Raw genomic sequence first — 12,983 nt, 5'->3', positions numbered from 1 at the left:
TAAATTTTTTTTTTTATATGATAAACAAACTTCCATTAGAAACACATTAAAGTGAAGTCTTATCAAATCATAAGACTTGATGAACAAAAACAGGAACATGCTCCCACCATACATTAATATCAGATACATTCCAAGTATGTCTAGCCAAAGTGTGGGTCACCCCATTTCTCCATCTAGAGACATGTACAACTTGAGCTTGTTGGGATTGAGATAGTAATTGCCTAGCCTCTACAACCAAGTTTCCATCTGGTGGTCTTCTCCACCTGCATTAGCTTGGAGTTGCCGAACTAAAGGCAAACAATCGGACTCCACCTTTAAATTAGGTATTCCCAAGGCAAGCATAATTGTAAGTTCCTTAGAACTGCAATCAGTTCAATTGTAGCAGGCCCTTCTACTTTAGATTCAACTTCAGTAGTTGCCATCACTATCTCACCATGAGTATCCCTCAGTATTACACCAATACCAGCCATTCTCTTGTCACTAAAAATTGCACCATCAATATTAACCTTAAAACAACCAGGAGGAGGAGGCTGTCATCTATATGAGTTCCTCACATCAGCAGAGGTAACCCTTCTGACCTCAGAAAAGGTCTTATGAAGAGATAAAGCATGGTCTGCACTATCCATGGGGTCTAACACCATTTGTTCCATTTTCATTTTATTACGTCTAAATCAAATATCCTAACTTAATTACAAACAACAAAGTGAAATAAGATTTTGTACCAAATTGCATAACATATTTGACTGTACCCAAAAAATCCATAGGCACAGAACAGTTTTGCAGAAAGGGAAGGTACCTTTTCCATATTGCTTTGATAGAGGGACAGTGTAAAAGTGCATGAGAAACATCTTCATCAGGTTCCATACAAAAGCAATACCCATCTGCCACCATTACTTTTTTCTTCCTCAGATTAATAAGTGTTGGAAGTATATCTTTGCATGCCTTCCAAGCAAATGTTTTAATTTTTCTAGGTACTTGCATCTGCCGCAACCACTTCCATAACTTTTTATCTTGCATCATTGCTGAGCTTTCACCACACATGTTGGTATTCTGCGACTGAATCAGCCTATAAACACTCCTAATAGAAAACCTTCCACTAGATTCCACACCCCATATCCACCTATCATTTGTTGGCAGTGCTGATAATCTGATCTTGAGGATATTATCAAACACAATTGGATTGAAGAGAGCTTGGATAGATTGTCTTTTCCAAGAATTAGTAGAGAAATCTACAAGAGTATCAACTGTAGCAGCCTCATCAACATCCACCAGTCTATTTCCATGAATCTCAGGTTTTAAAATACTGAAACTTGGAAACCAAGAATCTTTCCAAATTCGAATATGCTCATTTGACCCCACTCTGAATCTGCATCCCTCTTTAAGCCATTTCTTGCGTGCATAAAGTCCCCTCCATACATATGAAGGGTTAACTCCCAATTTTGACTCCAAGAAAGAATCATTTGAATGGTATTTTGCTTTGAAAGTTTTCTGCGATAATGAATTTTCATCCTAACAGTCTCCATCCTTGTTTAACTAATATAGACATATTAAAAGCATGCAACTCCTTGAATCCCATCCTCCCTCTGAATTTAGACACATATAACTTTTGCCAACTCAACTGATGGACTTTTTTCTCAATACTTCGTTGATCCCATTAGAATCTAGCCATCATCCCTTCAAGATAATGGCATAATCTCAAATGAAGCATGAAGCAACTCATTGCATAAGTGGGAATAGAAAGGGCAATTGCCCTAATCAGAATTTCTCTCCCTCCTTGTGAGGTAGTTTTTCTTTCTAACTCTGAAGCTTATTCTAAACTGAAAGTTAAAAGTTGAATAAAATGTTATTAGAATATTATTTTTAATATTATTATTATTTTGAGATTTGAAAAAATTGAATTGTTTATTATATTTTATATGAAAATTGGAAAAACTGTAATGATAAAATGAGATGATTCGTGTATCCAAACAGGGCTTAAATTGCCCGCAATCTTACAGATTGTGTTACGGTTCAAAGGAAAGTCTTATAAGTCATATCTATCTAAATTTATCTATATCTATAATCTATACATTTTTTGAAAATTTTTTATTATCAAATCAGTGTGTAGAGTACATTGTTCACATTATTTAAATGATAATATTTAATTTGTAAGATTTAAAATTTAAAATTTATTTTTTAAATCAAATTATGTCACGTGTATAATTTGATTTGAAATTAAATGACAAATAATTTGATTTAAAAGATAAATTTTAAAATTTGAGTCTTACAAATTATATCTTATCATTTAAATAATGTGGATTATGTGCTCAACATATATAACTTGAGAACATACCGAACTTGAAAATGGAATAATCGTAATTTTAAAACCTCCCGTTAAGTCAAATTAAATATTAAATTACTAGCGAAGAGCCTGATGACATATGATTCAGTTTTCTAAATAAAAAATCTGGTATTAAAATCCCCAACCCCTGTATCCAAAAAATATATATATTAGATCACTAATTCTAGGAATATGACTCTATGAGCACACTTTGAATTATTTTCTGCGACGCTTCGAAGTGTCCTCTGTATTACAAATGCCACATTTAGAAAACTTAACAATCAAGGTATAAAAAGAATTAATAATTTGTAATTTTTGGGCGCAGGACTAGTAGTATTTAATTTTCAACGTAAAAAAGTCTTGATATTATTATTATTATTATTATTATTAAATAAAACACATCCCCATAAATGTGTAACATACTACAAGTTGTATTATAATTAAATGAGAAATAATGATTTTATAAAATTCAGTTAAACTTATAAAATGAAATATAATACATCGAATGAAATTCATTTTTATTTAAAAGTATAATTGTTAAATGCAAAATAATATATTTAATCAAGTTGCTAAACATTTTATACATCTTCAAAATATTTAACAAAAAATTTTAAAATAAAAATTAATTTTAAAAATATAATAGATTATTTTAATTAAATATATTATATCATTACCTTCTAAATATTTAAAAAAAAAAAACAAAAAAAAAAAACATTATCTCAAGTCAATGGCACAAAATTAAATATGAATTAAATGTAAATATTTGTAATAATAGAATTTATTTTAAAACTATAATTATTTTAATAAAAAATATTAAAACTAAAATAATATTGGAAATTCTATTTCTTACTTTGTTATTTATATATTATTTTAATTAAATATATTATATCATTACCCAACATTGCACGACTATGCGACTTGTTTGAGCTTACATTCAAATGTTACAATCCCTTAAAGTTTGAAACTATTTTATTCTAAAGACTTGTTCATTTGGTTATATAAAATTAAACTATATGATATATATAATTATTATAATTTTTTTAAATTCCTACATAAAATATAATAAATAATTTAACTTTTTTAAATTTTAAAATAAAACTAATATTAAGAAATTATATTATAAAAATATTTTATTTAACTCTTAATAAAATATTTAATCTCATCTCATCTCATGTGTACTGGGTAACCAAACGAAATGGTAATTATAGTTACAAGATTAAAGTGTGCCATCGTGGTGCAGATTCTTTGTAAACAAGATCATAATTCCACCATTATGTAGAGTATGATATTATGCAAAGGTCAAAGTTTACTCCAGTTGAAAAAATAAATAATGGACCTAACAAAATTCAATGGGTGCATTAAGGCCTAATCTGCATTTATTCTCATTTTATATGGATGTGTCACTATCGATGGAACTTCCTTACCTTACGGACGAATATTAATATAAGAATAATATTACTCATTATTTATTTTTTTTATTATTTTTTTATCATTTTATGATGTGACAGTAGATGATTGATAATTATTTATTATATTTTATTTGTGAACTTATTATCTAATGCCACATCATGGGATGATGAGAGTATGGTGAGAAAATAAAATAAAGTTTTTCTTAATATATATTATCAACTAATTATTTGGATTAAGATTAACTATTAAGGCAAGTGGAACTTGAACCAACTTGATTCGACTTAAAAACGATTTTTTATTTTTTTACGACGAAGGTGGATCTATAACGACATGAAGCGCGAAAACACAACCATGTGTTTGCTTAAGATCGGAGAGATCCAAGAAATAGAACGAGAGAAAGACAGAGACCCCATATATTCAGAAGAAGGCAAGAAAGGTTGACAAGGGGAAGATGGGGTGCACATTTTCTGGGTTGAATGCGCTATACGATGCAGTAAACGGCGGAGGAGACGTTTGGATCAATGAGAACCGGTTCAGGATCGTGAGGCAGCTCGGGGAGGGCGGGTTCGCCTACGTTTTCCTGGTCAAGGAGGTGCCCACAGACTCGGGTTCGGCCTCTGGTGGCGGTGGTGGCTTGGCTAAGAGAGTCAAGGACCCATCTCATCTCTCTGGTTTGAGCTCTCTCTTCCTCACCATGTATCGATTTTTTTTAGATATTCTCATCTGGATCATCGAGTTATGAATCTAAATGAACTGTTTTTGAATGTCTGTCTGAGCTCAGAAGTGATTGAATCTTGCCATTGAATTGAATAATTCGATTGAGTCTCAATTTTGCTATGGTGGCCTTAAGGGACTTTTTGGTGATCTGAAACTGTTATATAGGATATATCGGAACTATAGAATTTTCTATGAAGTAGATCTTAAAATGTGGCGGACTATGTTCTCCAATATTCTTTGTTTTGTTCTTGCTGTTATTTCTTTTCCTTGGATCTGTGTTTCAGGTATTATGGTCTGTATATATCATTTTTCCTTGTGTACACGGGCTGTTCCTGTTTCATTCGTATTAATAAATTTACTCTTACTTATAAAAAAAAAAAAAATCATTAAATTCAATTTATGATACTTTGAATAAGGTTTGGTGTTTGAATTTTTAGCTTCTCTTTTTATTTTTATTTTTTATTTTATTTTATTTATTTTTTTATTTTTTTTTTATAATTTGAATCTGTGATTTAAGGTTTTCTGGGTTCACAAATGTGGCTATGTCCTCTTCTTTTTAAACTTTGTAGGCTTTCACACACACACACACACACACATTTCAATGGGTTTGGGAATGTTTTTATGTATGTCTATCGATCTGTCTATCTATCTTATACACACATAACTATGATGCCCTCACCTATTTCCATATTTTCTGGTGATATTACTTGTAGATCAAAACTGTTCAAATAAATTTACCGGAGAAAGAATTTGTTATCTTGGTTTGAGCTAGTGGAGTCTAAGCAATTATCTTTTTTACATGAATTAAAATTGTTGGCGGCAGCGTATGTCTATATATATGTATATATATATTATTTTAACCACGCAAGGAAATCCCAAGCCACACTATGCCCATATTCGGAAAAGATTAGTCAATGATACAATTGGAGCGCCTTGGGATCATTATAAAAAGTAAGAATTTCTCATTTCCAAGGAATGTGGGATCCCGTTCACCACCTTCCTATGCTCACTCAATATGGAGGCGTCACAATCTCCAACCTTAAATCTCGACATCCTTATCGGGCTGTTCGATCATAGGTGACACGACTGTAGTCTCACACTTGTGGTTTGGTTTGGCTCTGATATTATTTGTAACGACTCACAAAAAGTCCAAGTAACATTTGACCCGTACTCCAAAAAGACTAGTTGCTGATACTATTGGAGTCCAGTGAGATCATTATAAAAAGCAAGAACTTCTCCCTTCAAAAAAATGTGGGATCCAATTCCCCACCTTTCTATACTCGCTCAATACAGGGTATTAAAATTATAAAAAGAGCATTTAAGTTATATTTATACTCTGTAATCTCTTGTACTAAACCTACCTATAAAAAAAAATAGAAAACCTCTTGTACTAAAACTCTTAGTCTACTCAATTTCTTAAAATGTTTGTGTGTCTGGTTTTTTCTTCCTGTTTTGAAAGTAATTTCATGGAAAAAAATGTTATTTCTTGGCGTGTGTGTGCAGATGATGGCACTTATGCCATGAAGAAAGTTCTCATTCAGAATGCTGAACAGTTAGAGTTGGTTAGGGAGGAAATCCGCGTCTCATCGCTATTCAGTCATCCAAATTTGCTTCCACTTCTTGATCATGCTATCATTTCTATTAAGGTAGTTACTCAGAATAGCTATTTATTTCTAGTTTATTAATTAGTTTTCTCATATTTAAAAAAATAAACTTTTTGACCAATATACTAAGAGGAATGATATATGACTGTTATTTTAGTTGGTAGGCTTCAGTATGAAAATATTTGGTATTGAACTATATAGTTCTGGCTTTGACATTGGGCCCCCGAGTCACAAGAAGTGGAAACATTTTGTGTAAATTTGAGGAAGCATGGTAAAGACTGAGTTGCAACACCAACAGCATTTTAACCACATTGGCATGGAAATCATCCATAGTGTGCTTAGGGAAGTTTTTTATGCTTCAAACTGCTGCTAGGTGGTGGGAATATCATTTATTTGGGCGATATTAGCTTTTTTTGAACGTTATTTATTTGAAAACAATCCCTTCTAGAATGCAATGTGATTTAAAATAATTTTAAAAATAGATATTTATATAACATTATATTACTTCACTGACAGCCAACACAAGAAGGATCTAGGAACCATGAAGCATACTTGTTATTTCCAGTTCATTTGGATGGAACATTACTGGATAATGCCAAAGTTATGAAAGCTAAAAAGGAGGTTTTTTCTACCTCAGATGTTCTTTATATATTTCGACAGGTGAATAAAATCTCCTTTTCTTTTTCTACTTCATTTATACTGTTCCTACTGCAAGTCAATTTTCTTGGAATATTTTTTTTCCATGATAACTAGATACTGCCTAAAGTGGATATTTTTCTCATAGATATCATAGTTTTCTGTCTTTTTGTCACACTTTCTTAACTCCAAGCCCCAATCATTGAAAGTAATTGGTTAGCTTCTGTCGAGAGTTGCAGTTGATTGCTTGAGGCTCAAGGGAGAAATGTTGTTAGAAATATGGATGTCTGCTGTTTCTTGTGCTCTAGATTCTATAGGAGAGGCACTTACGAGTTTTTTTTTTCTCTCTCTTTTTGGTTTTTATCCGTAGTATTTTTAGATATGATGATGTTATAAATTGATCTGAAGTTTCTTACATGCATAATAATCATTTTAATTAACGAAATTCAATTTGACAGCTTTGTGCAGGACTCGAGCATATGCACAATCTTGATCCTCCATATGCACATAATGATGTCAAACCTGGTAATGTTCTTATAACTCATATAAAAGGAAAACCACCTCTTGCTATATTAATGGACTTTGGCAGTGCTCGACCTGCCAGAAAGCAGATTCGCTCTCGTTCAGAGGCACTTCAGTTGCAGGTGCCTTTTGTTTTTTCACCTTCTTCTTTCTTTTTGCAATAATTGTGATGTTAGAACATTGATTTTCCTGGATCCCTGGTAAATGTCTAAATATGCTTTGTATATACATATTTGCGTATTTTGTGCGTGCTTTGTAGTTTAATGATATCTAAGAGAACCATTTTACTCTGTAGTTTAAGTTCTTCACTTTTAATTCGAAATGTCTTGAAAATTAATTTCCATATTTTCTTACCCTTGGTATGACAAGGTCAGCCTCTTGTCTCTCCCTTTACTGTTATGATTAATATCTATAGATGCTTGCAATTTTCATCTCAATCAACCCATTGGATCGTATACTATAGCGTTGGTGATTTTTTGTTTTCTTCTTGTGTAGGAATGGGCATCTGAGCATTGTTCAGCTCCTTTTCGAGCTCCTGAGTTGTGGGATTGCCCAAGCCATGCAGACATTGATGAGAGAACTGATATTTGGTCGTTAGGATGCACTTTATATGCAATAATGTGAGGATAATTCCTGCTCTTTTACTGTCACCACTATATTCGTGATTTTTAAGAACTTTTTTTACTGTACCTCGTGTCATTAGTGGTAATTTTTTAAACAGTTTGGGAAAATTTTTGATTGTATGTAATGTAGGTCTGTGCATGCATTCTAATGTACATAAATATTTATTCGAGCAATTTAGGGAGCTCAAGGGTCAGCCTTTTTTATGTTTATCTTTAGTGATAATACACCTACACTGGTGAGGCCTAGCATAACTGATTAGTTTTTTAATAGTTTGACTGGATATTGATGCATCCATGGGATAAGAGTGAAGTTGCTGTTTTTAGAGTGATCTTTAGTTCTGACAACTTGGACTATTTATATGTAGTGCTAACATGCAAAGTCTAATTGAAGCAAGGGTCGTGTAGTTCAAAGGTCTAGTCATAAGTATACTAGATTTAAATCAGCTTATTTTACGACCTTATTGAGTGATTTGAGTTTTGGAACAAGAGTGCCTATGTTCTCTTGTTCTCTCTCTCTCTCTCTCTCTCTCTCTCGTCTTAATTTTATTCTAGCGTTGTTAGGCCTCGTTTGGTTACACACATGAGATGAGATGATATGAAAGTTGAATAAAATATTATTAGAATATAATTTTTTAGTATTATTTTTGTTTTCGGATTTGAAAAAATTGAATTGTTTATTATATTTTGTATGGGAATTTGGAAAAGTTGTAATGACCAGGCTTTACTTTTCACATCAGCTGATGTCACTGTTTTAGCCACTAAAATTCAATTTTTGGAACTCCAATTCAATATTGTTAAGATATAAATTAAATAATAAAATCTACCTCTTCCCATTAGCTTAAGCTTTTGGGATATGTGGTGATTTCATATGATATTAGTGCAGAGATCCTAAGTTTGAACCCAATCCCTAGGGGTTGGTTCAAGTGGTAAAGGCTTTGGGCTTGAGGGTATGCTTCCCTCAGGTCTAAGGTTCAAATTCCCTTGGGTGCAAACAATCTCTAGGGGTCATCGGACTGGAGGATTTTCCTCTTAAATTACCCGATGTGCACTTGCGAGAAACTACTTGCCAAGAGCCTGTGCACTCCCGGGATTAGTCGGAATGTTGTTCTTGGACACCCGGTGCCAATAAAAAAAAAAGTCCTGAGCTCGAACCATAACTCTGCACTCCACCTCATTTAATTAAATATTCCACGTGTTGGGCCCACTCATTGAAAGGGAGTGTGGTCCACACGAGGGGGAGTGTTAAGATTTAAATTAAATATAAAATCTACCTCTTTCTATTAGCTTAATCTTTTGGGACAAGTGGTGATTTGACAAATATAAATTCTGAAAATGCTTCCCCTCACCATAAAAATCCGCAAGATCATTACTTTCCCTATTCTAAAGCCCACCGCAGGCAGAATGGACATATTTCCATTATCCTGTCCCATATCAGTTTGGTACTTGAGTGAAGAGATTCTAAGAAAAGATTGTTGCAAAACATTTCCATCCTTGTCCATGATGGATGTGAAATTAGATTTCAAGTTCAAAACTTTTTCTGAAGATTAAAACAATGGACCAAGAAGATTTTGCAACAGTTGTGTGAAAGGATGTTGGAAACTTTGCAGCCTCAGTTAGGTATTGGTTCAATGCATCATGGTGCCGCCTTATAGGAAGAGCAAGGTGAGCACTGCCATCATGGTGCTGTCACCACACCATAGGCCATGCCAGAGTCAAGTCTTAAAGCCATCACCTACCTCAAATCTAGTATAATTAATCCTTTCCTAATAAGAGGAATCCACGGTATGACTGCTAAGAATTTTTCAAACATATGATGTCCAACTGAAGCAACAGGCGTATGGTTTTGATGATCTATTCATATTATTCAAGGATATCAGCATTTAATTTGTGTTTTGACTTACAATTAATGTTAAGTTTTGTATGAGGGCTCAAGGTCTCCGGGAATCCTTGCCATAAAAAAAAGGTTTTGTATGAGGGCAGATAATTAATTTTCCTCAACTCTACGTGAATCATGGATATTTAGGTAATATAGTTTAGAGCCTTTAATTTTGATTGTCTTGGTGTATTTCTTTTGATTATAAGTTATTCTTTAGTTGAGTTTATTAAGTTTTTATTTTTGACTTGGAATCCTAATGTTAGTACTAGAAATGAGGGCGGATGTATTTATGGTGAATGTTCTCAATGAATTTTAGAGATTTTGATTAATGAAAGGTTGAGTGATTTGCATTTTGAGGCAAGAATATCGTAGCACCTCTCTCTCTCTCTCCTTTGGTGCACTGTGGACATTCGTGTCACTGCTCACATAGCTGCTGACCAAATTCACTCTTCTTTCTTCTTTGCAACCCCGAAAGCATGCCCTTTTCCTTGCCTATGAAAACCATTACACATATTTGTCCCCATTGTTAGCCATCAAATCGACCATAAAGTACCTAATTTTGCTGCAAAAGAGACACAAGAAAGGGTTATGTTTCAACTGCAATGAATGCGGTTGCTGGAGCACGAGTTTAACAAGCTTCAACCTCAAGTATTCCTCATCGAGGAGGGTATAGTTGTTGGAGAAAAACTGTTGGATCCTAGGCTGCTTTTCACTTATTGAACCTTGAAGGCGAGGTACTTCTTAAAAGGGGCAAGTGATGGAAAACCAGTCCGATGTGGTAACAGATTGCTGGTGAAACAGTATTGCAATAAAAAGTTTCATTAGGATTAGGTTTGTTTGTTTGTTTGTTTTTTAGAGTTTTATTTGGATATTTTTTTCGGAGCAGTCTATTTTGGATTAGACTGCATGTGAAGTATAATAGTTTACTGAACAACTACTTAGATCTTGATTGGTTTGGACGCAATTTGAATTTTTTCAAATTACTAAAAAAAAAAAAAGCAATCCCGTGAGTATACATGACCCCACTACCTGTATAAAGCGTAATCTCTGGCTCAGGGAGTAGGTCAAAATTGGATTGCTGTTAAGATTAGGATTGGAATGTTATTTGGATCTGGATTGCTAGTTTAATTCTCTTTGGTTTACTGTTAAGATTAGAATAGGACTGTATTTTCCTTTGCTTATTTAAGAGTGTTGATTAATAAAGTATCCTCAGTTTTTTATTTGAACAGTTTGTGGTTTCTCATTTGCCCAAAAAGAGAATTTCTATCTTTTATTTGCTTTTGTGCGTCTGTTACAATAAAGCGCAACCAGATCATAATTTTCTCGTGTCTGATTCCATCACTGATATACACTAAATATAGGATGCAGCTCATGTTCATGCATCATTTTCACCATCCACACTATTTGGGGTATCATGATCTTACCATTCAAATTTTTAATATCCTCATCAAGGTGTATGTTGAGCTGAGATGTCCCAACACTACCATGGCATTGTTACGTTAGTTTTAGTACCCATTTCTCACTATCAGGAGACACTAATTGCATCTGACCAATATATCAAAAGGACTAGTCACTATTGGGGCTCCTTTAATCTCTTTTATATAGACAAAAGCAACTTAGTATACGTCCAGTGTTATACTCAACACCTTCTCCAGCAATACATTCAAACTCAACCTAATCTGAGATATCATAATTTTAGTAGAATGTCTTTGTATCTGCATACAAATGCTATAGACTTCTGCGTAGAACATTCTTTTTAGTTTCATGGATTCCAAGCACGGCTTTTTCTGAAGATAATTATGACTCATCATCTTGAGAAAATGGATTCTCCCATTGAAGCAAAGCTGCATCTTTAGCAATAAATTTTAATATATGCGTCACTGATAGCTACTTATTACAGGTATGGGGTATCTCCATTTGAGTACGCACTTGGAGAATCGGGAGGAAGCCTACAGTTGGCCATTGTAAATGCCCAGGTAAAGTGGCCAGCTGGTCCTAAGCCCCCATATCCAGAAGCTCTTCACCAATTTGTGACATGGATGCTTCAAACCCAGGCTGCAGTTCGCCCTCGCATAGATGATATCATAATCCATGTGGATAAGTTGATTTCAAAGTTCTCTAATTAAGACAATATCAGAATGAACACATTGGAGTGTGATAAATGGGTTATATGCATGTCAGCAGATTGACTTGTTAAGGTCCATTGATCATCCATTTTTCAACCAAGGGATATATCATATATGGCAATGAAGTTATCAAAACAACTTAAGCTATAGTGTTACAGAGTACGATTGTGGAGTAGTAGTTTGGGCAGTTGTGCATTGGTTTAGTTTTATTGTATTGTTTTGTAACAGCTATCTAGTTTTTATCTCTTGCAATGTACGGAAAGTGCCAAGCTTCTCATTTTGATTAGATCTTGTTGCATTGTAAACGCACAATTATCTGTGGTCTACCCGAAGTCTCCAACTATTAATGTTTTTAGGAGTTGACATTCTTGTCCTAAAGGGCTTATAAAGTCGGCATTTATCCAAAGTTCAATGAATGATTTCATCGTGATGATGTATAACAAACTAATTTTTGTTATCCTTGCACTGGACTATCTATGCATTTGGTTTAAAAGATCGAGATGTGGAGTTTGTAGAATTGGTGCAATTTATCATTAAGATGGAAGGAGTTGTGGCCAGGTGAGAGTTGTGGTGTCCATTTGATTCAGAGAACTTGAAAGAATAAACAGCCAAACTCAAGGTTTAACACTTCATGGGTACAAACAATCTTTTGGAGCCACACCCTCTAGTGAAAAGTTAGTGATTTAACCAGTTCTGTGTAGGGAAACTTTCGAGGGTGTGGTGCACGGGACCGGAATTTACTCTGTAGGTGTGGGTCGGAAGGGCCCTGCCTTGGAGAGGTTCAAAAAAAAAAAAAAAAAATACAGCCAAACTCTTGGGATCATGTTTTGAATCACACAAATAGACCTAGGCCTTGTAAGTTTGTGTTTGGTTGTTGAATCAAACTCTATTCATCTCAAACTAATTATTAATGAGATTTATTATCTTTTCAACTTTTTATAAAAAAGTTAAACTCGTCTCAACCTATTTCATACATTTCAACGTAAGCTATTAGGCCTCATTTGTTTTCAGAGATGAGATGAGATGAATTGAAATTAAAGTTAAAAGTTGAATAAAATATTATTAGAATATATTTTTTTAATATTATTTTTATTTTGAGATTTGAAAAAGTTAAATTGTTTATTTTATTTTGTGTGAGAATTTGAGAAA

The 12,983-nt window shown here is 33.6% G+C and overlaps 1 protein-coding gene across 1 annotated transcript; it reads left to right on the top strand.

The window, feature by feature from the left end:
• Positions 1-4,081: 4,081 nt before the first annotated feature.
• On the top strand, positions 4,082-12,250 carry LOC108979067 (probable serine/threonine-protein kinase DDB_G0291350). Its single transcript, XM_018949650.2, has 6 exons — positions 4,082-4,401; positions 5,951-6,093; positions 6,568-6,711; positions 7,146-7,331; positions 7,705-7,829; positions 11,609-12,250. The coding sequence occupies exons 1-6, from the start codon at positions 4,182-4,184 to the stop codon at positions 11,832-11,834; spliced, it is 1,044 nt and encodes a 347-aa protein (XP_018805195.1). The 5' UTR covers positions 4,082-4,181; the 3' UTR covers positions 11,835-12,250.
• Positions 12,251-12,983: the final 733 nt, after the last annotated feature.

This window comes from Juglans regia, chromosome 6 (assembly GCF_001411555.2).
Source record: "Juglans regia cultivar Chandler chromosome 6, Walnut 2.0, whole genome shotgun sequence".
NCBI classification, from domain to species: Eukaryota; Viridiplantae; Streptophyta; class Magnoliopsida; order Fagales; family Juglandaceae; genus Juglans; species Juglans regia.
The sequence above is the reverse complement of the archived record's forward strand: the minus strand, read 5'-3'. Positions and strand labels throughout refer to the sequence as shown.